At 43.3% G+C, this 20,688-nt stretch overlaps 1 protein-coding gene across 1 annotated transcript in view; it reads right to left on the bottom strand.

Moving 5' to 3' along the window:
* Window positions 1-20,688, bottom strand: part of cntn3b (contactin 3b) — a 50,850-nt gene that overhangs the window by 10,604 nt on the left and 19,558 nt on the right. Inside the window, exons 4-13 of the mRNA XM_076268640.1 lie at window positions 19,591-19,686; window positions 14,048-14,251; window positions 13,522-13,624; window positions 11,817-12,001; window positions 10,389-10,525; window positions 9,237-9,366; window positions 8,485-8,635; window positions 7,811-7,938; window positions 6,410-6,585; window positions 857-974 (exon numbers count right to left, since the gene is read on the bottom strand). Of these exons, the coding sequence (XP_076124755.1) occupies window positions 857-974; window positions 6,410-6,585; window positions 7,811-7,938; window positions 8,485-8,635; window positions 9,237-9,366; window positions 10,389-10,525; window positions 11,817-12,001; window positions 13,522-13,624; window positions 14,048-14,251; window positions 19,591-19,686 (1,428 nt within the window). The remainder of the gene's footprint in view (window positions 1-856; window positions 975-6,409; window positions 6,586-7,810; window positions 7,939-8,484; window positions 8,636-9,236; window positions 9,367-10,388; window positions 10,526-11,816; window positions 12,002-13,521; window positions 13,625-14,047; window positions 14,252-19,590; window positions 19,687-20,688) is intronic.

The following is a 20,688-nucleotide window of genomic DNA, read 5'->3' as shown; positions in this document are numbered from 1 at the left end:
GCCTGCATCTCTCAGCTCCAGATCTCCCGGCCGCTCCTCTCCTCTCCACTCCTCTCCACTCCTCTGCTCTGCTCTGCTCTGCTCATATACATTTCTGTGGGGCCACACGCACGCGTGTGCCTGCGTTCAGCTTGCAGTGTGTAAATGAGCCAATTAGAGCTGTTCTGTGTGATAAACAGCTTCTCTCCAAAGCACCTGGGACACACACGATGACGGCCGCAGCCCAGGAATACCAATGTAGATCAACCGCCGCACACCGCAACCGCCGCCGCTGTCACCACCAATCAGCATCTGCTGCTCATGCGCCGGCCCAACATTGGTCTTCCAAAAAATATTTTGTTTTTTTCTTGGAATACTGTTTGCACGACTAGGCTACATTATATGATTAATTACACGCGAGTTGCCAAGTCCATCTGTCATATAGGGTTTATGTGGGTCACCAGACACCTGTACACACATACATACACATACCACCAGACACACATACATACTTTATTTATACAGAGTTGATTAGATCTGTACATGCCATGTCCACACATTGGGCTACATCTGCCTGTATGTGTAATTGCCTCTGCGGTTGTACAGGCAATTTTAGAAATTCACTTCATATTCTATTTCACAGGCTGATGGAGGCTATTAATAATTAATGGAATCATAATATGAACCTTCTACTATGTGCCTCTATTACGGAACCATGAGATAGCTGGAATCCAATCCTATAAGCATTCCATTCAATACCACTGGGTGTGCAGCAGCAGGACAACACTTTTCCCAACAAATAAATGGTGGAACTGAAATGGATTGTGGGTAAAAAAAAGCTAACTGGCTTAAGGCTTAATAAAGATGAATTTCTTACCTTTAACGATCAGTATGGCATCCGCTGACATATGCTCCACGTCAGTATCAATAAGGCAGACGTACTTGCCGCCGTGGTTCAACTGGATGTTTCGAATCATTAGATCCCCTGCAATAGACTGTAAAAAGGAAATGCACAAAACACAGCCATGACCACAGGTTGACGATGGAGCAACGTGGCTTTTTGATTTTGGCTAATTGCAGCTTGCTAGGAAACATTCTCGGGGAGCAGAAACTAATGAGGCTAAGCCAGGGACACGACGAAAACAAAAGTGTTGATTCTCTGGCCTTGTGAGCCGAGCACAGAGCTATGAATGCTGGGAGACATCAGCCCCTGCCATGCTGAGACCCACGGCATTGAGGCTCCAGTGAGACATTGCACAAGCCCCAAACCCACTCACACGCCGACACAGAATGACTCCGGTGACGGAGCTAGACAGGAAGGAGAATGGACACAGACAACTTCAACAAATCATCCAGTGGCCTGTCCTCCAGGATCTGTCACCCCCCCCCCCCCCCCACAAATATCACCCACCCCCCGTTGTTGCCACACCAGAAGCAACTGTGCAAACACATCCTCTAATTGGTAAGACTATCCTAATTATTCCCTGATTATGAGAGCCCAAACGCTAGGCTAGAGCGGCAACACAGTCACACAGTGTGGGCAAATACTGTTTCAGATAAAGCACCCTGCGCATGGAGGTGAGCATTAGTGCAAGTGCAAGAAACAAATAGGCCTAATAAAGAGTCTACCGCTGGAAACAGTGCTTCTCTCATTTTCTCATTCCATCTCTCCCCCCCTCTCTATCCATCTCTCTCTCTCCATCTCTCTCCCTCTCTATCAGTATCAATGCATTGCTCCTTATTTGTTTATCTTAAAACTAACAGGGTCATAAATCACCAGTCATTAAAATCTTTACCGTATTTTCCGGACTATAAGCCGCACTTTTTTTCATAGTTTGGCTGGTCCTGCGACTTATAGTCAGGTGCGACTTATATATGAAAAAAAATATATAATTGAACATGTTTTTAAATGTTAATTTATATTAACTGACATGAACCCTACATGAAACATTATCGTCTACAGCCTTGAGAGAGCGCTCTCAAATGCACAAGTCGTGAAACACACGTGCATACTTAAATCCTCAAATTACTGCAGGGATTCTATTTATAGCTGGGCCTCAGATTTGGACAAATAAAAGCCAGTATAATTTTGTTTCAATTTAACTCATAAAATAGCTCTTCTTAATAATTTATATTGTTGGTTGGTTTAATATTGTTGCCAACGAAGTCATTGTCCTACACCATGAGTCTCCAACACATTGCTCTCAAGCTACCAGTAGCACACAGCCCCAGGTTAACCTACATTTAAACACAATTGTTGCTGCCAGGCATCAGCCTACACATTTTATAAAAAAAGTAAATCATGCATAATTTAAAAAATAACTAAATTTAGGCTATCTTAGACCTCTTTGGCTATACGGAATAAGGTTTCCCTTGCAGCACAGCACACGTTCCATGAATGAATGAATGAATGAAAGCGGATGCCTTATCTTATTACCTTATTGATAGCCTACCGGTATGCTGCTCCAAACGAAAAGTATAGGCCTATGTCTCACAGTAAAATGCAAGAAATGAAGGCCTATAGCTGACTCGAATAGGCTACAAGCCATGGTCCAAATAAAGGTGCTGTGCTTTGCCCAGCCATAAATTCAGGATTCACGATAGTCTGTCCCCTAAACATTCCTCACCCATTATCTGGACATGCATGAAAACATTTGAAAACAAAACTCACTGCCATGTGATATTTGATCGCTGTTTTGCTACTAATTATCTTTCACGTGAATACGCACAGAAAGTGAAAGTAGGCCTACTATGCGCTCCGTGTCTGTAGCTGTCTGTTCACGTCTGCAATCGATTATAACGTTCCTCAAATGGAGAACACATCCATGTCCTCTCGCGTTATATCATGCTTCTGTGTTTGCGGTTCCTGATCGCTAAACGTTTGTTTTCCTTTCCTGTCGATAGCGGTTGATGTAGAAGCACGTAATAGGCTATAATAATTTGACTTTAGCGGTGACAAATCCTGCTGAGAGAGAGAGAGAGCAAAGAGAGAGAGGCACCCTTAAAGTGGTCCTGCGCGCGCGTGTGTGTGTCTCTGCATGGGGTTCAATTGAAGTCAGAGTTGGTCCGCTTTCAGGCCGCTCCATTATTAGATTAAGGTCAGACAGCGCTGTAAAATGTGTGGGAATTTCTCGCATTAGGATGGCTAGCGTTGCGGGACTTTTATTAGTATGCTCAATACTTAGTAATAATTTATGCGCAATCCTGCGCTGAAATTTAGGCCCTGGTTTTAAATGCACATCTTTTTTTCTCTCGCTCTCTCGGCGAGCATTTGTTCTGCTTCCAGCTTGTGCCAATACGCTATATCGTCCAAAATGCTTGATTGCATTGCATTCTCCACATTTTTAGCTAAAATTTCATGTACCACATCAGCATTTTTGTTCAGTGAATCTTTTGTAAATTGCTTTACAATAGCGTCGGGCACTTGTCAGCAGCCTTCGGCTTGCCTCTTGCCACTATTCACTCCTTCATCTTCAAGATTCCCTGTAGAATTCTCAATATTTTTGGCCTCAATGTGTTCAGTTACATAGTCTGTTTGTTCTTAGTCTTGGATTTTGTGAAATAAATTTCTAAATATCACCTGCTTGCTGCAGCTTCGGTCTGCACGTCCTTTTAAAACCGCATATTTTTCTCTCGAGCATTTAATCTGCTGCCGGCTTGTCTCTCCACATCGTCCAAAATGCTTGATTGCATTGCATTCTCCACATTTTTAGCTAAATTTTCATGTACCATATATAATCATTTTTGTTCAGTGAATCTTTTGTAAATTGCTTTACAATTACCGTCGGGCCTATATGCCTATTGCCTGGCTTGCCTCAGCTTCGGTCACGTCCTTTTAAAACCGTCTTTTTCTCTATCGTGATCATTTAATCTGCTGCCAGCTTGTGACTCCACATCGCCCAAAAATGCTTGATTGCATTGCATTCTCCACATTTTTAGCAAAATTTTCATGTATCATATCAGCATTTTTGTTCAGTGAATCTTTTGTAAATTGCTTTACAATTACCGTCGGGCCTATAGGCCTATCGCCTGGCTTGCTTCAGTCACGTCTAAAACTGCATCTTTTTCTCTCTTGTGAGCATTTAATCTGCTGCCAGCCTGTGACTCCACATCGCCCAAAATGCTTGATTGCATTGTATTCTCCACATTTTAGATAGCCTACATTTTGGTGTAACATGGTATTTTCTTTCAGTGAATCTTTTGCTTTGCAATGACCTTCCTGCCCTCCTCTTGGCTGCCTTCACTCCTTCATCTTCATTAACATTAATCTTTTTGGCCTCAATAATCCAGTTACATAGTCTCTGTTTTTGGTTTTGGATTTTGTGAAATACATTTCTAAATAAATGCGACTTATAGTCTGGTGCAACTTATATATGTTTTTTTCCTGTTCATGACGCATTTTTTGACTAATGCGACTTATACTCAGGAGCGACTTATAGTCCGGAAAATACAGTAATTTCTGTTTTTCCAGGATTCAATTTCTCAAGTGGGTTGATGCAAGAGCATCATATATTTACACATAAATGCATGATTTATTTGAAGAAAAAAAAGAAGTAAAAGATAAATAGTTTTATTTCACAGAGAATTTTCTGCAAAGAAACATCTTCTCAGAAAACCGCAGGCTTCGGAAATATTCATACTCCTCTCTTTCTTTCTTCACACTTTCCCTCACATTGTGTCTTATCCTTGGGGATTCTTTTTGAACTGCTGCTCAGTTGAGTCGCATGCACACGCACACGCACACACACACACACACACACACACACACACACACACCGACACCACTCACACACATGCATGCACTCCCACACACACACACACACACACACACACACGCACAGTCCTAGACTCAACTGAGGCGTAATCCAGGTTAGAGACAGTGCTGGGGTGCCAGATCCCGTCAGGCTTTGCAGGGCCATGGCTGCTGTGAGCATGCTTCAGCTGGGCTCCAATTGCGCATGAAGGCACGGAGATCTGGAAGAGGCCTCCAGGGGCCATGAGAAAGCCGAGGCGCATAGACGGCCACACCAGAGGCCAGTTCCCCAGCTAAAATAAGCCAGGGGCGTGGGGCTCTGCCTATATGCTGGCCACCAGTAATCCTTCGCAGGGAATCAATGGTTAAATCATCTCTCTGCTCGCACTTGCGCTCCCTCATCCCACCCCTCTCCACTCCGCCCCTGAAAGCAGGGAGTTATGGGGCAGATCCGCTTTAATTATGCTAATGAATTCATCAGAAGCCTGTTAATCTCTCTCCGAGCAGAAGACACCGAATCTGTGAAAATGGCAACTCATTACGCACGTCTGCACATGTCAAAGTCATCTATAATTGCCATTTATAAGCAAGCGGGAGCCTGAACTTTACATGACCACTATTGGGGATATGTTCAACAAGCAGTGACTCGACTTTATCTGCCTAGGCTCTACACACAGTCTTGTTTGCAGTATGTATCCTTCAATGGACCTTGGATGAATAATACATTTATCAAACACTGATTTTTAAAAAAAACATTTGCCAGAGACAATGTACGAACAAAAAAGCGAGTCAGTTTCTGTGAAAAAGAACATATGTCCGACAAAGAGCCTGTTTCTTATCGCTTATCTCTGTGTGCCGATTTCAAACCTGCCAATCCAGCCTTGCCCTTGGTTACCACCAGCCAACTCATTAGTAAATTATTTCAGGGCATGAGTTACATAAATAGGTATGCAAATTCAATTACAGCACAGAGTAATGATAAGAAATGTTCTCCCCGAGGGGGGAAATGAGGGAGGTTGGATGTGTGTGTGTGTGTGTGTGTGAGAGAGAAAAAGAGTTTTAATTGATATGAGGGCCTTTCCCAGTTGCACTGCATTGAGATCACTCTGTTGAGAAGCTCACAGAACGGTAACTCATTTTGCACAGTGAGTCTTGTGTGTTTAAATGTAGAACCTCTGGAGGAGAGGACCCACCCTGCACTACAAACCTTCAGCTATTCTACTAATGAGCAGCAGACTCGGATAAACAGGAAAAAAGGTAATAAAACAAAATAAATGAGCAGCTTACATCTATGAGCCATTCTTTATTACTATTTCAAATGCGTCAGCTTGAAGCTCATTCCAAAAAAAAGGGAAATTTGCTATTAGGTTTTATGCAGTGGAAGCAGTTTTCAGTCAGTCATAATGTCCCCTTTATGGTAGGATTAAAATGCTCATTTATATAAGCCCACACTAAAATTCACACAATGTGCAGTTATGAATCTGTGGCAACTGGCTTATTTAACTTTCAGTAAAACTACCAGTACTATGACAATTCTGTCTATTCAGCAAATTACTTCATCATAGAGAGCATTAGAAACAAAAGAAATGTCAATGTCAAAAATGCTGCATTACATAGAAGCTCACTAATTCTGTGGTCATAAACAAATATAGCTCAGTCCACCAGTGTGTGACTCACCCCGCCTACTCTCTCGAAGTGATCGCCATCCCGATCAAAGTCCACAAGCTGCCCGTTGAATGCCCAGGAGAAGGACACATCCAGAGCCGGGTCGTGGGCTATCTGGCAGGGAAGCACGATGCTCTCGCCAACAATGATTTCCATGTTGCTTGGCCCCACAGTGATCCTAGTGGGCTCTGTTTCAAAGAGTCAAAACATGCTGGCATCAGAGGACCGGCTTTTCTTACATCAGACAGCGCACCTGGCAGCTGCCCCAGTGTTCCATCAACTCTTCGAAAACAGTTTAGAGAGACAGAGGAGCCATCTATTTTCTATGGCTCCATTTAAGCTGCAGACACTGAGACGTTTCTCAGTCACATATGACCAGGGTAACTTACACAACATATTTCAATCAGCCATGATTGCTGTGCTCACGCTGCAAGGCAGCGGACAAAGATTTTGGACATGCCAGATATCCAACATGATCGATCTACTGTAGAACTGGACCACTGACGGTTACATAAAGTTAGACGGGTCCAACTGAATCGGGTCCAAGATTGTGCAGTGTCTCTCAGGCTTTAGGATGAGGAATCTGTATTCTTTCTATCTATCAGTCTATGGAACAGTGAAATCACAACAACATTAGAGTTAATGGAAGAAAATGTTTGCAAAAGCAAAACTACCAGCATGTCGTGCATAAAGTGCTTTGCAGTATGGGTGTGTTGTGAGTGAGAGGTCACCATAATTAAATTACTCCCGATTAGTGGGTTCAGCGGTCGGTGCATACCAAACGGCTAATGAACAAAACAACGGAGACATACATGCTTAAGCGGGTTAAGCTCACACATTACATACTCTGAACCATAAGTAATGACCCCTGAATTAGATCTCAGAGAGGAGCCTCGACCCATAATTGTAAATCTGTAAGAAACCTTTTTGCAAAGCAGAAGAAAAAAGATCTCCTGAAAAGAGGATAGATCTGCAAATAAAATCCAAAAGCAAATTTGCTAGAAGTGGTAGTGACACAGCAGATTAATAACAACAAAACACAGAGTACGAAACATATATATATGTGCACAGCCGCGGGCGAAAATAATCCTCTCAAAATGATTTTAATAGGCAGTGAGACAAGCATTAAAGTTATTTTGCCAAAATGTTGGTGATCCATCTTAGGAGGGACACTCAATTTGTGCAAATGTGTCTAGGGATGCTGTGGTTGGCTTACACACATTTTTTCTACCCTAAATCCCAAGGAACTTGACAAAAATATTGCTACGTTGTGAAGGGAAATACAAAGAACCTAAAAAAAAGGCTAATCCAATACAGCTGTGTGTGATGGGATCCGACCTTTCGCTTGAGGCCCTGGCTGCTATATTTACAGGTTTGTGACAGTGTGCTAGTGCCCCATTGGTGTGATTTTACCTGTAATTAGCAACCTTCCCATTGCGCTAGCCGTCCCAAATTGATTTTTAGCAATGCATGTGTAGCTTCCTCCATCCCTCCTGGTCACGTTGGCAATTTTCAAAGTACCATTGGGAAAGAGTGTGATCCTAAGGGGGAGCAGAGAAGAAACCACAATCAATGCATCTTCTTCTGTGCTGTACAGCCCGAGCATAGTGCACTTCAGTTTCTTGGAGCTAATGGTCTCTCGTGGGGCCTGGAAAGCCCTAAGTAATGTTTTGTTGGATATTAGCATATCTTTTCCCCTGTTTTAGCCTTTGGAGAGAAACAGTGTATTGACTGTAAAACAGATGAATTGTTAATGAGAGGAAATAGGGAACACTGTAAGTGGTTGTTGAGACACAAACACGGAAAGCGGTACATTTTCATATCTCTTCCCAAGCTGATACCACAGGCCACCCTCGCAATATATTAGCATTGTCCTTCAGATTGGTGTCTGATATGGAGAAAGCCCAGCTAACACGTCAGGTAAAAAAAAATCCACTGTGGTGGCTGTTGAGGGAGGACAAATTGTGCATGCTGTTCTGTTTAGACTGTTTCACACTGTTGAAATGAAATTGCACTACTGGGAAAAAAACAAGCTAAAACATCACTTTGTCTCCAAAACCAGGGGAAACCATTTTTGTCCCTCTTACCTTTCGCTTCTCTGCAAAATCTCATTTCCCTTCTTCCACAGACTGATGGCCTGAGGGTAGGCCTGAGGCCTGCATTCCATGGTTACCTCGCTGCCTGAGCGCGCCTTCTGAAGTACTTGCAGTGGACTCTTCGAGAAGCTCGGAGGTGCAGCTGCGTCACACACATAATCACAAATGTGCGCGATTGATCAGCGAATTTGAACCATGATGAAAAAACGTGATTAAAAACAATCAACAGCGACTCTGCAGCTTGAGTCTCCATCACCCCTCTGACAGAAGAGGTTTTACAGGCTCTTAAAAACGCTGCCGGGGTGATTTGGTGTTTTTATTTTTCTCTCTGTGAGGCACCGAAGCCAGCCAGTCACACTTTGCGGAGCTTTGTGGTTATGTTGTGCTCGGCATTGAGAGCGAACCTTTATTATTTAAAATTGCCTTTGCTGCCCCTCCTGATGGGTTAGTTATGTAGATGCCCCTGCAGCTACTCAAATAATCAATATGTCATTTACAGCAGACAGTCTTCTGATGCCACAATGTAATCCCTTTCTTGGTGTTATTGAAATCAATATGATGAGGGCTTCAAAGGCAAAAGAACTCTTGAGGTGATATATATGATATTATCTAGGCTCCTGCTTTCTCTCAGATGTTCTTAGGAGCTGTTGGGTGAGCTACATCATCTCTAAAAGGCCCTAACAATGGACAAGATTGTCATCGCACAGAATGGGGTGAAGAAGAAATGCACAAAGCAATCTTACCTAACACCATTAGCTCGGCGCTGGCATAAATAATGCCATGTTTGTTTTCCGCCACACACTGATACATCCCGGCATCTGACAGGTTTAATGAAACGATGGAAAGAACGCCATTCTCGATCTGCACTCGGCCCTGTAGGGAGAACACAGCACACAAATCTGCATGCACTCCGACTGGGCAAGCCTATTATGGGAGCAGGCATAAATACAATTACTCCAACGTTGTTGAGGAGACATGGGAGCAGAGGAGAGAGAGAGAGCAGAGAGAGAGAGAGAGAGAGAGAGAGAGAGAGAGAGGCCCGGAGAACTGTCAAGATGATTGGAAGACCAGGCTACGGTGTGAGTGGTTTTGGACTGGGCTGGGAATTGGGGTGGGTAGACGCGGTGTGTTTGGGTGGAGGCAGTGTGTGGTGAGGTAGGGGGTAGCTGGTGGAGCATGAGGGAGGGCTGGGAGTGTGCGCTCGGTGGGGTGGTGTCTGGGTTAAAAAAAAACGCTGACCTGCAGCTGTGATGAACAGAAAAGTGGTCTTGACAATACCAGTGGCACACTAATACGCTATTTACTTCCCGTGAGCGTCCAGTCGGAAAAGTGACTGCGACAGGTCAGAATATTTTCTGCTGAGGTCTCACTAATAGTGCATGGAAGCTTAACCCCATCAGCTGTTTGCCATGCCGACAAGGCGCGCCGACGCTGATCTTAAGTGGCAGTGAAAGAGGTCACTCCCGCCTGGTTCATCTGAGACGCGGCGGCCAGCGGGAAATGCTGGCCGTATGCAGATATTCCGCACGTCGTCACCAGCGCCTCGACACGCACTCTCACCCTCTTTACAGCGCATCTACGAAATCAATTATGACGTTTTTGCTGAATCACAGGACTGACGCCGTGTAGTGTAGCCTACTGACTTGACCAAGCGCGTGGAATGCCGAGGTCCAAGAGTTGAAAAACACAGCACTTTGATTTAATTTGCACTTTGAGCTTTTAAAAGTGATGATTGAGTCTCAAAATCTCAAAGTGCAAAAGCATGTACCCTATAAATCCCCACAGACGTCCACACAATGTTTTCGCATTAACAGGCTGTGTGGATTCATACTGTGGAGCATTATAGCTACTTTTACAGCGCTGTACACTGCATGATTAGATTAGGATTTCTTTACCTCTGCAGCTAGCATCTCTCCATTACGCAACCAGCTGTAGGATGGCTTGGGTCTTCCACTCGCTTTACACTCCCAGGCTAAATTGTCCTCGATCGACAGGGCTGCGTTCATCATCGTTTGGAGCCAGTGGGGCTTGGCTGTAAAAGTGCAAAACCACAAAAATAATTAAAAAGTGAGCACAATCTAAAAGAGGGAAAATTATGTGAGTTTAAGTAAAGTCTCCAATTTTGCATTAAGCATTTTTCCTTCATTTAGAAGAAGCAATCCTATTTAACACTTGTGGTGAAATTTAAATTCGCTTCAATTTTACAGTTATGAGCAGGGGTGAAAGTAGGCCGGTATGGTCCAGTGCTGCATACCACTAAAATATTCACTGGCAGTATGCAGCACTGGGAAGAGAGGAGAGCAGGTACAGTACCCGCCAAAACCAGGGCTGCCAACTCTCACGCATTGGCACATCCCACTCCCTCATGCCACACACGCCTTTTCCCACGCTAACGTTTGTCTATGCTTCCTCCAATGCATTGATTTTTAAATTAAACTGACGACGAGATCTGTGCTATGGAAGACCGATTGGGGGGGGGGGGGGGGACGTCAGGATGTTGAGGTACCAAGTCAGAATTTCGAGCTACTCAGTATCTCAATATTTTAACTTTTTAATCTTAAAATGTTAACTAACACACACTTTCACCTGTAACAAATTTTACTCCAATCTGAATAAAAAAAGTAAGCAGCTCTGCTGATACTCAGAGGAGAAGAGAACAATATGATGTGGTGAAGGTTATGCTAGTAGTACTTATATGAGTAGAAACTACGTTCACCCCTGGTCACGAGTAAGTCTCTCCTCTCCTCTCTAGTGCTCTCTCTCTCACACACACAATCTCTGCCTCTCTCCTTTGCTGTCTCCTGATTTCACACACCAGCACACAAAGCTCTAATCATTAATAATGACTCTCAAAAGATTGCCTTGTTCAGACACACTAAATCTACATCATCCCGTTAGGCATTCAGAGTTCCGCAGCAGTGTCCAAGGGTTTAAACCAAAAACAAAAAGAAAAAGTAAAATAAGAAAAGAGTTGATGTTGTCACATGTTTATATGTAGTGCACAAAGCTTGTTTCCAATCACCATCACTGTTCACAGAAATATATATGAAAGAGAGAACTGATTCACATGACGCAAACAAACTCATATTCGCAACACTCAAATTATGTCTTTTTTCTGTGCCACTGTTTTCCACTGCTTTCCAGTGCCTCCACATTCATTCTCACAGCCTTGTTGTGATGCATGATTCAACTAGACCATGCCTGTAGAGCAACTTTTTTTTTTTTTCCCACATAAATGGTGTCTAATGTTTAACAAGCCGTGAAAAACATAGCATATGCATTCAACACTGATGTGCCCAGAATACGCCAGCCTGAGGACCTACCGTGGAAAGACAGTCTTCCCCGTACAGTGTTCTTGCCCCGGCTGTTCTCGGCGACGCATTCGTATGTGCCGGCATCTTCCTGCTGGAAGCGGGGGAGCTCCAGGATGGCGTTGGAGTTCCTCAGCTTCACTTTGCTGGGGAACGGATCGCCAGATGTCTTCCTCCAGCTGATCTCTGGCACTGGGCTACATCAACATCAAGAAGCAATCAGCTGTTGTAGTTCATTTACAATATATGTAACCATTTTGAATGAATGATGACGTATTTCCAGAATATTGTCCAAGTTCTTGCCCAATACTAAAATGTGGTTAACACTCCCTGTTAGTAATTCACACATAAAATGGAAGTCTTGTCTATATTATGTATAAGTATAAGTATATATACTCTTTTGATCCCGTGAGGGAAATTTGGTCTCTGCATTTATCCCAATCCGTGAATTAGTGAAACACACTCAGCACACAGTGAACACAGTGAGGTGAAGCACACACTAATCCCGGCGCAGTGAGCTGCCTGCAACAACAGCGGCGCTCGGGGAGCAGTGAGGGGTTAGGTGCCTTGCTCAAGGGCACTTCAACCGTGCCTACTGGTCGGGGTTCGAACCGGCAACCCTCCAGTTACAAGTCCGAAGCGCTAACCAGTAGGCCACGGCTGCCCCCCAATATGTGTGAAAATGGACCAGGAATGTATTGGTTCATCCATCCATCCAATCAGTCAATTTCAGCCAATCAATCATTCATAACTCGGTAAGTTAGGCAGTGTATCATTATTCCATCACTAATTTAGCTTAATTCAGGATTATTTTTCCATAGTAACTTCAAAAGGAAAAATATCTACACTGCCTTCTTCAGTAATACTGCAATACAAATAGGCTATAACCTTGTAAGGTCTGGATGACAGCGTATTGGTATATTACAGTACATTCATTCTGTCCAGTGTAGCCATCTTTTAACTCTATTAAGTAGCGTCTGAAAGAAGTTTGCTTTCACAATGTGATCACCTTCAATGACATCTGTACAACTGGCTCCCTCTCTGTCTCTCTGAAGCTTGACTCTAGACACCTTGTGAAAACTGATCATTGGGTTCAACAGCATCCTCGTTCTTCTGCTTTTTCTCTGCACAGCTGTTAGCAGCTATTGGCAAGAGAGGCCCTTTTTCAGCTCTAAGATCTTCCATTCTGTCTCAGCCCATTGCCCAGCTAACACTTAGCACTATGAGTGGGTAAATCCCGTTAAGTATAGTCCTAAGGGCATAATCCTTGCATCTCCATTTGCACAATGCAAGGAAACAAAGTGGTGTGGTAATCAAGCAGAAGACACACACAACAGAGGAACATTGCAAACATTGCCTTTGGAAATAATGAAGGAACCATGCCTGATAACAAAAATATATTATAGTGTAAAAAAATAAATATTCACACAAACAAACACACACACACACACACACACACACACACACACACACACACACACACACACACACACACACACACACACACACACACACACACACACACACACACAAGTACACACAAACACATACAACAAACAGACCTAAACACACACTCACAAACACACAGACACACTCATACCCTCCCTGTCACATACACATACACACACACACACACACACACACACACACACACACACACACACACACACACATACACACACATGCAGAGATAGTACAGTAAATATGTTACACTTACTTTCCAAGAGCAAAGCACTCCAGCTTGACCACTGATCCCTTTGCAGCTGGGACACTGTCGGGGAAATGAACTTCTATTTTGGGTTCGTATTCTCCCATAGCTCCTACACACACAAACACACACACACACACACACACACACACACACACACACACACACACATCTTTTTCATTCATGATTAATGACTAGAATACTTTATTCCTCAGTATACAAAACACAGCAGCAACAACAACAGCGGCAACAACAACAACAAGACGAGAAGAGAGAAACACAAAAGACTATCTGTTTCAGGAACGGAAATGATAAATGAGCAGACGGCGAAAGGCCGTTTGATTTAGTATCCACAGAGGAGTCCAAGTTCAGACTACAGACACAAATGTCTCGGTGGGATCCTCCAGTACACTGTGATCTCTGTGTGCAAGCTGGAGTCTTAAACATGAAAGCCAATTCTTTTCTGAACGGGTTCTTCAGAAGACCAAAACAACAACAACAACAAGAACAAAAGCACTGTAAACTGAGTGTGTACCGTCGTTCCTCAAGACCAAAGGGGTTGGAGAGCTGAGCACCCTTCCTTTGGTGATGCTGTTGTTCACCACGCACGTGTAGTTGCCCACGTCGGACGGCTCCACTTTGGCGATGTAGAGGTTGCCCGTCTCCTGGGAGACGAAGCGACGACTATCCTGCTGCACAAAGTAAGGGTACTCGTTGAAGATCCAGGCAAAAGTGAGTTCTAGGAGGGAGAGGGAAAAAAACCCAACAAAATGTTGAAATAACTATCACAAAAAGTATAGACCCTTTCAATCTGAAAAGACCTTTAGAAATGCACATTTGTTTATGCACTTGAAAGAGTCTATAGAGGCACAGAAATAAACATGACAATCTAAAATAGAGGTACATTACATTTTCACTGTAGAACATACTTCCTATAGGGAGTTCTGTTAGGTTGAGGCGATTTCAAGATAACGTTTATTAACCCAATCTGTCTTGCATGGCATCTCATGAAAACAACAGGATCTTCCTGACGCCACCTGCAAACGAGCTGACACTTCATTTCAGCCACGCAGTTCATTCCGCTGAGCTGTTTACACACTGGTGGACGCAGATAGACAGAGAGAGAGAGAGAGAGAGAGAGAGAGAAGGAGGACGCAGATAGACAGAGAGATATAGAGAGAGAGAGAGAAGGAGGACGCAGATAGACAGAGAGAGAGAGAGAGAAAGAGAGAGAGAAGGAGGCCTCCGCTTTCGCTGCGTCATCTACGCAGAGAACAGATTGTGCCGTATCGCATATCCGCTCCTGCCCTGAGCCCACTTCCTGAGGCGGGCCGGGGGAGGGTGGTGTACAGTGGAGCATCTCTGCCATCGGGCATCGCCAGGGAGGGAGGTGGGGGGGGGAGGAAAGGGAGCGAGAGGAAATGGATTACAGCGCCTGACTGGCACTCTTATGACACACAGGCCCTTGTTTGTCTGACTGTTCACTCGCCTTGCCTTGCCTTGCCTTGCCTTGCCTTGCCTTGCCTTGCCTTGCCTGCTTCCCTGCCTGACTCCCCGAGTGACTATGGGACTGCTGCATCTCGTGTCTCGTCTCCTCAGCCCCAAATCATGGCTCGTTGGACTCGGCCGAAAGGCTCCAGTGAGGGTGGGTGTGAAGCTGGCTGGTGCGTGAGTGGAGGCTGGGGGTGGGGGAGGTGGTGTTGGGTTGGATGTTGGGGGATGTGGTGGGGCTTCCTGCCACAGCACATTAATGTGTCATCGCAGGAGGAGTGGCGGGTGGGGTGTGGGGGGGGAGTAGTCACGCGGGCGCACCAGTTCCACGGAGACAGGCTTGTGAGCGAACTACAAGGTGTGCGCTTCGAATGTCAGTCATCTCCTGTCCCGGGAGACGCTCGGCACAACCTTGGCCAGGATTGCATCTTGGCAGCCCGACTCACTGATGCCGAAACCAATTCATTCTGATTAAGCGGGAGAGACTGCCGGGGGAGGCCTGGCTGCCAGCTCTGTGAACGTAATCAGCAGCAATAGAATTTGTCAAGCACAGAAAAGTCATGAGGAAAAATGAAAATGTCGAGCCAACAACACACACACACACACACACACACACACACCACTACCATCTCTTTGAAAAGCAAAGAGAAAACTATATGAGTACTGTAGGATCTCACGCAGACGTCAACCTTTGATGATCACAACATAGCCTTCCAAAATAAAAGGCGCAGGCTGTCTCACAATTGAGACAAGAGAAACAAATTAAAAACAAGTTGTTCTATTCGGCACAGTGGATGTTGATGCACAGAATGCATCAGAAATGTTCACGCAGTAGAATGTAGTATTAATATTCTGCTAAATTGTGAGTCTGGCAGGAAATTGGTCATGTGACAGCCAAATACACCACAATCCTATCAACATCTCGGCCAACTGAAGCATAAATATAAAAAATTCCGCTGGGCATCTACGCCCTAGGGTCAATAAATAATGATGGATGCAGCAAATGGAAGCCTACTGTATATGCATGATGTATACACCCCACTATAGGCTCCTCATGCTCTTCCTCACTCGTCGAGATGGTAACAGAAATGCCCCGGCGACAACAACAACTCAGAAACTTGCCCAAACCCTTGTGAGACTGTCACATTTTATTTGACACTTTGTAGACAGGACAATTACTACTACATCCTCCACAGCTCCCTGAAGTGCCACGCTGTGTGTGTGTGTGGAGGGGGGTTGTAGTGTTTGTTTTGTGTGAGAGTGTGTTTGTATTTATGTGTGTATATACAGTACAGTATAGATGCATGGAACAGTATATTTTTAGACATATGCCTTGTATGACTAAGTCCACTGTCTGCTTTCATTCATTGCCTCTGCGTGACACAATCTGAGTTTGAAGATGCATTCCCTGCAAGAGGTTTACAAAGAGAGGACACTCCACCAATCAAAATAAATATATTTATCTGCATCAACATTCCAAACCGCAGCCAAAAAAAGAGAAACTTTAAAGAGTTTAAGTGAGTGCAGTTTTAGAAGTTGGAGAATTGTTCTGAGATACACAATTACCAACTTTGATTTGCAAATAAAGCACTATACATACTTTTCAGTAAAGCCAAATTTAAAATTGATTATCTAATCTAAACTCCAAATGCACTTCACTGAAAACGCATTGCATTGTGATTGGGTTAAGACTCCAATTTTGAGCAGCATACTTTCATTTTCCAGCAGATTTAGCTCTAATCGAGGTAAAAGTAGCCAAATGAGGAAGACGATGGTGAATGGAGAGGAACACGCTAAAGGTTCATCTGGCACAAATCCATATCCACAGACTCACTTTGCGATATTGCCGCTCAAGAAAATCAGTTAACAGCAACTTCAAGAAGCAATCCACATTCTTGTGTTTTTTGTAAATTATATTGTGAAGGTAAATAACAAGGCCAGGCACTGCACATCTAACTGCCTTCACAGGGAAGAGAATGAATCCTCTCTCAGTGTGACTATTCTGCAGCGAATACTTGACCAGTGCTTTGTCCCACTGTAATTACGGAAAAGTAATTATTATCCCTGGAGTCTAATTTAACGTCTTCATGTTCCTGACATCTTATTTCCACTTGCAGCTGTTTCCATAACTAATTCAAATTAATGTTTGAAGTTTTTTTCTTCTTCAATATATTTCAAGCTAATATCTCATTACCCCAACACACTTGATGGACAGTTAGAATTGTCAATGGAGACAAGCCAAGGAACCTTTTAAAAATCAGAAGGGTGCTCCTTAAATGCAGCACACTGTCAACCCCTTGAATTAAAGCATAAACCTAACCTACTGGAAATGATTTCACGAACATCTACTGGGCATACAGTAATTGTGATTATGTGACTATGATGTACTTACTGCTACTAAATAGGAACTGCTATAGGCCGATTACATTACATTACATTTGGCTGAAGCTTTTGAACCAAAGCAACTCTCATAGCTGTACTGTACATATCTGTCTATATGGTTCATACTAAATATCCATATTTATTCTATTCTTTTCTTATAATATATTCTGTTAATACACTGCATATATCTAAATTATTCTTACTACTCTTATAATGTTACTGCTACTACACTGCACATATTTATATTTCATTAATCATTTATATAACTATAAACCACCTTCTGTAAACCAACTACTATGCTATTGTCTACACTGCACTATATATCCCCCTCATCTATATATATCCTGATCTCCCTCAAGCACATTGGACTTTCTTAATTTAAGTTATATAGTGTATTTAGTATTTAGTTTTGTTAGTTTTCTTATCTGTCTTATCTTCTACTGTCTTTATTGTACAGTGGAGTTTAGTTATATGTTTATACTTATACTTATGTTTACCATTTCTGCTGTAAGTGCATGTTGTGTGTTATGTCTGTATGCTACTGAGACCCTTGAATTTCCCCTTGAGGATCAATAAAGTATCTATCTATCTATCTATCTATCTATCTATCTATCTATCTATCTATCTATCTATCCTGTCCTGTCTATGCACCACCTGTCTATACTTATATCACATTGCATTTTTTTGCACATGACAATAAAGTTGAATCTAATCTAAACTAATCTCAACATGGTAAACAATTTAAGGTAGAGTATGATAAGTACAAGTTAGTGAGTGCTATTTCCATACAGTCAAGTGTCAGTTCTAGTCAGGTGATAAGTGCTAGAATTAGCAAGACTAGTTGTAAGTAATGCTACGAGGAGATGTTCTCTGAAGAGCTGGGTCTTTAGGAGTTTTTGAAGATGGAGAGGTTTGCCCCTGCTCTAGTAGGAACTGGTAGCACGTTCTACCAACAGGTGAGAAAAGTTTGGATTGGCCAGAGCGTACCAGTGACAGAGATAGACGTTGTTCATCTGAGGAGCGCAACGGTCAGGTAGAGCATAGCATATGCCTGTATGAAGGCATTCAAGTACTGTAGGTGGGAGCAGAACCGAAGACTTCTTTGTAGGCAAACGTTAGAGACTTGAATTTGATGTGGGTGGCCATAGGTTGCCAGTGTATCAGGTTGCGGATGTTGCCGCGGAACGTGACCATCGGCAGAGGAGCCGGAGGTCGCTCTGTCAGACTGACATTGAACCGGATGAAGAAGTGGTCAGAAAGATGGTGAGGTGTCACCATGAGGGTGTCCGTGGTGTAGTTCCGAGTGAGGATCAAATCAAGCTCTTTGCCAGCTTTTTGAGTAGGAGGGCTGCGAACCAGTTCGAAGTCAAAGGAGCGGATCAGGGACATAAAGTCCGCTGAGCCTGGGGCATCTAAGTGGATGTTTATATCGCCGAGGACGAGTAGCGGACAGTCATGCTCAGGGACGGAGAACAGCAGAGTGTCCAGCTCGTACATAAAGCCACCCAGTTGGCCTGGTGGGAGATAAATGACCATCACATAGAGTTTAACCAGGGCGATCACTGTGATAACATGGTACTAATCTAACAATTTAGGCCCAGGATGGGGAATAGACTTCTAGGTTAAACAAGTGTAAAGTTGCACAGCAATGCTGTATTGTATCTCAAGCTTATTTCCCACCAATTGTCACTATACAAAATAAAACCTTGAGCTATTTGGATAACATACATGTAGATACAAGCTATTTACAGATACGAGTGTAACTCTGGTTATTTTACAAATCCAACTGAGCTTAGGCATTCATGTCACTTAATACAAGCAAACACATTGTGTCTTTGTTTCAATGTTAGGCCTACATCATATCAAGTTATTTGTGCTTTGAGAAATACTGTATGGCTTTGGAGACAGCAGATTGATTTGTTTCTGATTGACATTCAAGGTTAATGTAGCTTCTCCCTGAGAGAAAGATATATGTGCTGTGATGACTCTGCTTGAGTAGTAGTTTTAAAAATATCATTCAGAAATATCAGAATGCATTTTTTACACTTCAACGGATACAAATTTGACTTGGAAGCCATGCTATGTAAGATTTCAGACCTATGAACCTTTTAATGCATGGTACCCCTCTTTTATGTCTGTCCCCCAAGACAGGTTTCCAGTGTTCGACTGTCAGTTGTAAGAAAACATGAGAGCGATGATCCTTACCTCCAGAATGCATAGGTGTCCCACACAATAAAACGACTCCTTGACCTTCCCTTACGTTTACTGCATTCCTCGTTTGACTTTTGAAGTTTTCAAGGTCTATAAATGTATAAGCACAGACACCAAAATAATTTCAATACATTACTTCAATTATTTTTTTAATTACATAAAGAAAACAATCGTATTCCTGTGAGTACTGTCTACAATTCAGTATCAGAAAACTAAACTTGTTTCACAAGCAACAGTGCGAATTGGGTTGTTCTGTGTAATCTAGTGATAGGAAAACCACTGAGAATTCATGTTAAATACTGCTAGCTAATTAAACCCAAGCTGTAGACATGCTTACACTTGCTTTGTGTAGTACAATTGAACAGATAGCACAAAGGGCTTTAACCTCTTCAAAAACAGTTACGAGGTTATTAAATCATTGTGGGATGGAGAGGCCAGGGGTGATGGAGGAGGGGGGGGGGGTGTAAATAAATAAGAACCATGGAGGATATACAAAAGCCATGAAGCACAAGATATTTCACTGTCTTCACCAATAGCCCATGTCATCATTATCAAACGCAGCATAATCAAGCACACTTTGGACTGTCAATATCCTTAGCACAATATATTTGTGCAAATTAGCAGCGAAGACGTGCCAGACGACAGCAGTTACCTCGCGTGATGAGGTGATCGCTGTGTTCCCAGATGACTGAGCAGCTTACTCGCTTGCTCGTGTCACGTGAACGTCCAGGCCACGCCACGGTGACACGCATGGTATATTCATGCATTGCAGACGACACTTTCGGGGCAACAAACATTCACAGCACTATCATGCACACTAATACACATGCAGAGGAAACAAACACAATGCTAACCCAGGAGGAGAAGAAACTCAATGTGACCGATAAGAGGAATTAGGAAGAAGATCAGTCTCTCTCTCTCTCTCATTCCCTCTCTCTTTATCTCTATCTCTCTCTTTCACACACACACACACACACACTCTCTCTCTCTATCTCTCGCTCTCTCTCTTTTACACACACACACACACACACAAACACACTCACACACACACACACACACACACACACACACACACACACACACACACACACA

This window comes from Alosa pseudoharengus, unplaced genomic scaffold (genome assembly GCF_046254945.1).
Source record: "Alosa pseudoharengus isolate Yale_2024_CS ecotype anadromous, Long Island Sound unplaced genomic scaffold, YU_APseudo_1.1 YU_APseudo_1.1_scf_5, whole genome shotgun sequence".
Taxonomy (NCBI): domain Eukaryota; kingdom Metazoa; phylum Chordata; class Actinopteri; order Clupeiformes; family Clupeidae; genus Alosa; species Alosa pseudoharengus.
This window is presented reverse-complemented; position numbering and strand designations above follow the sequence as displayed.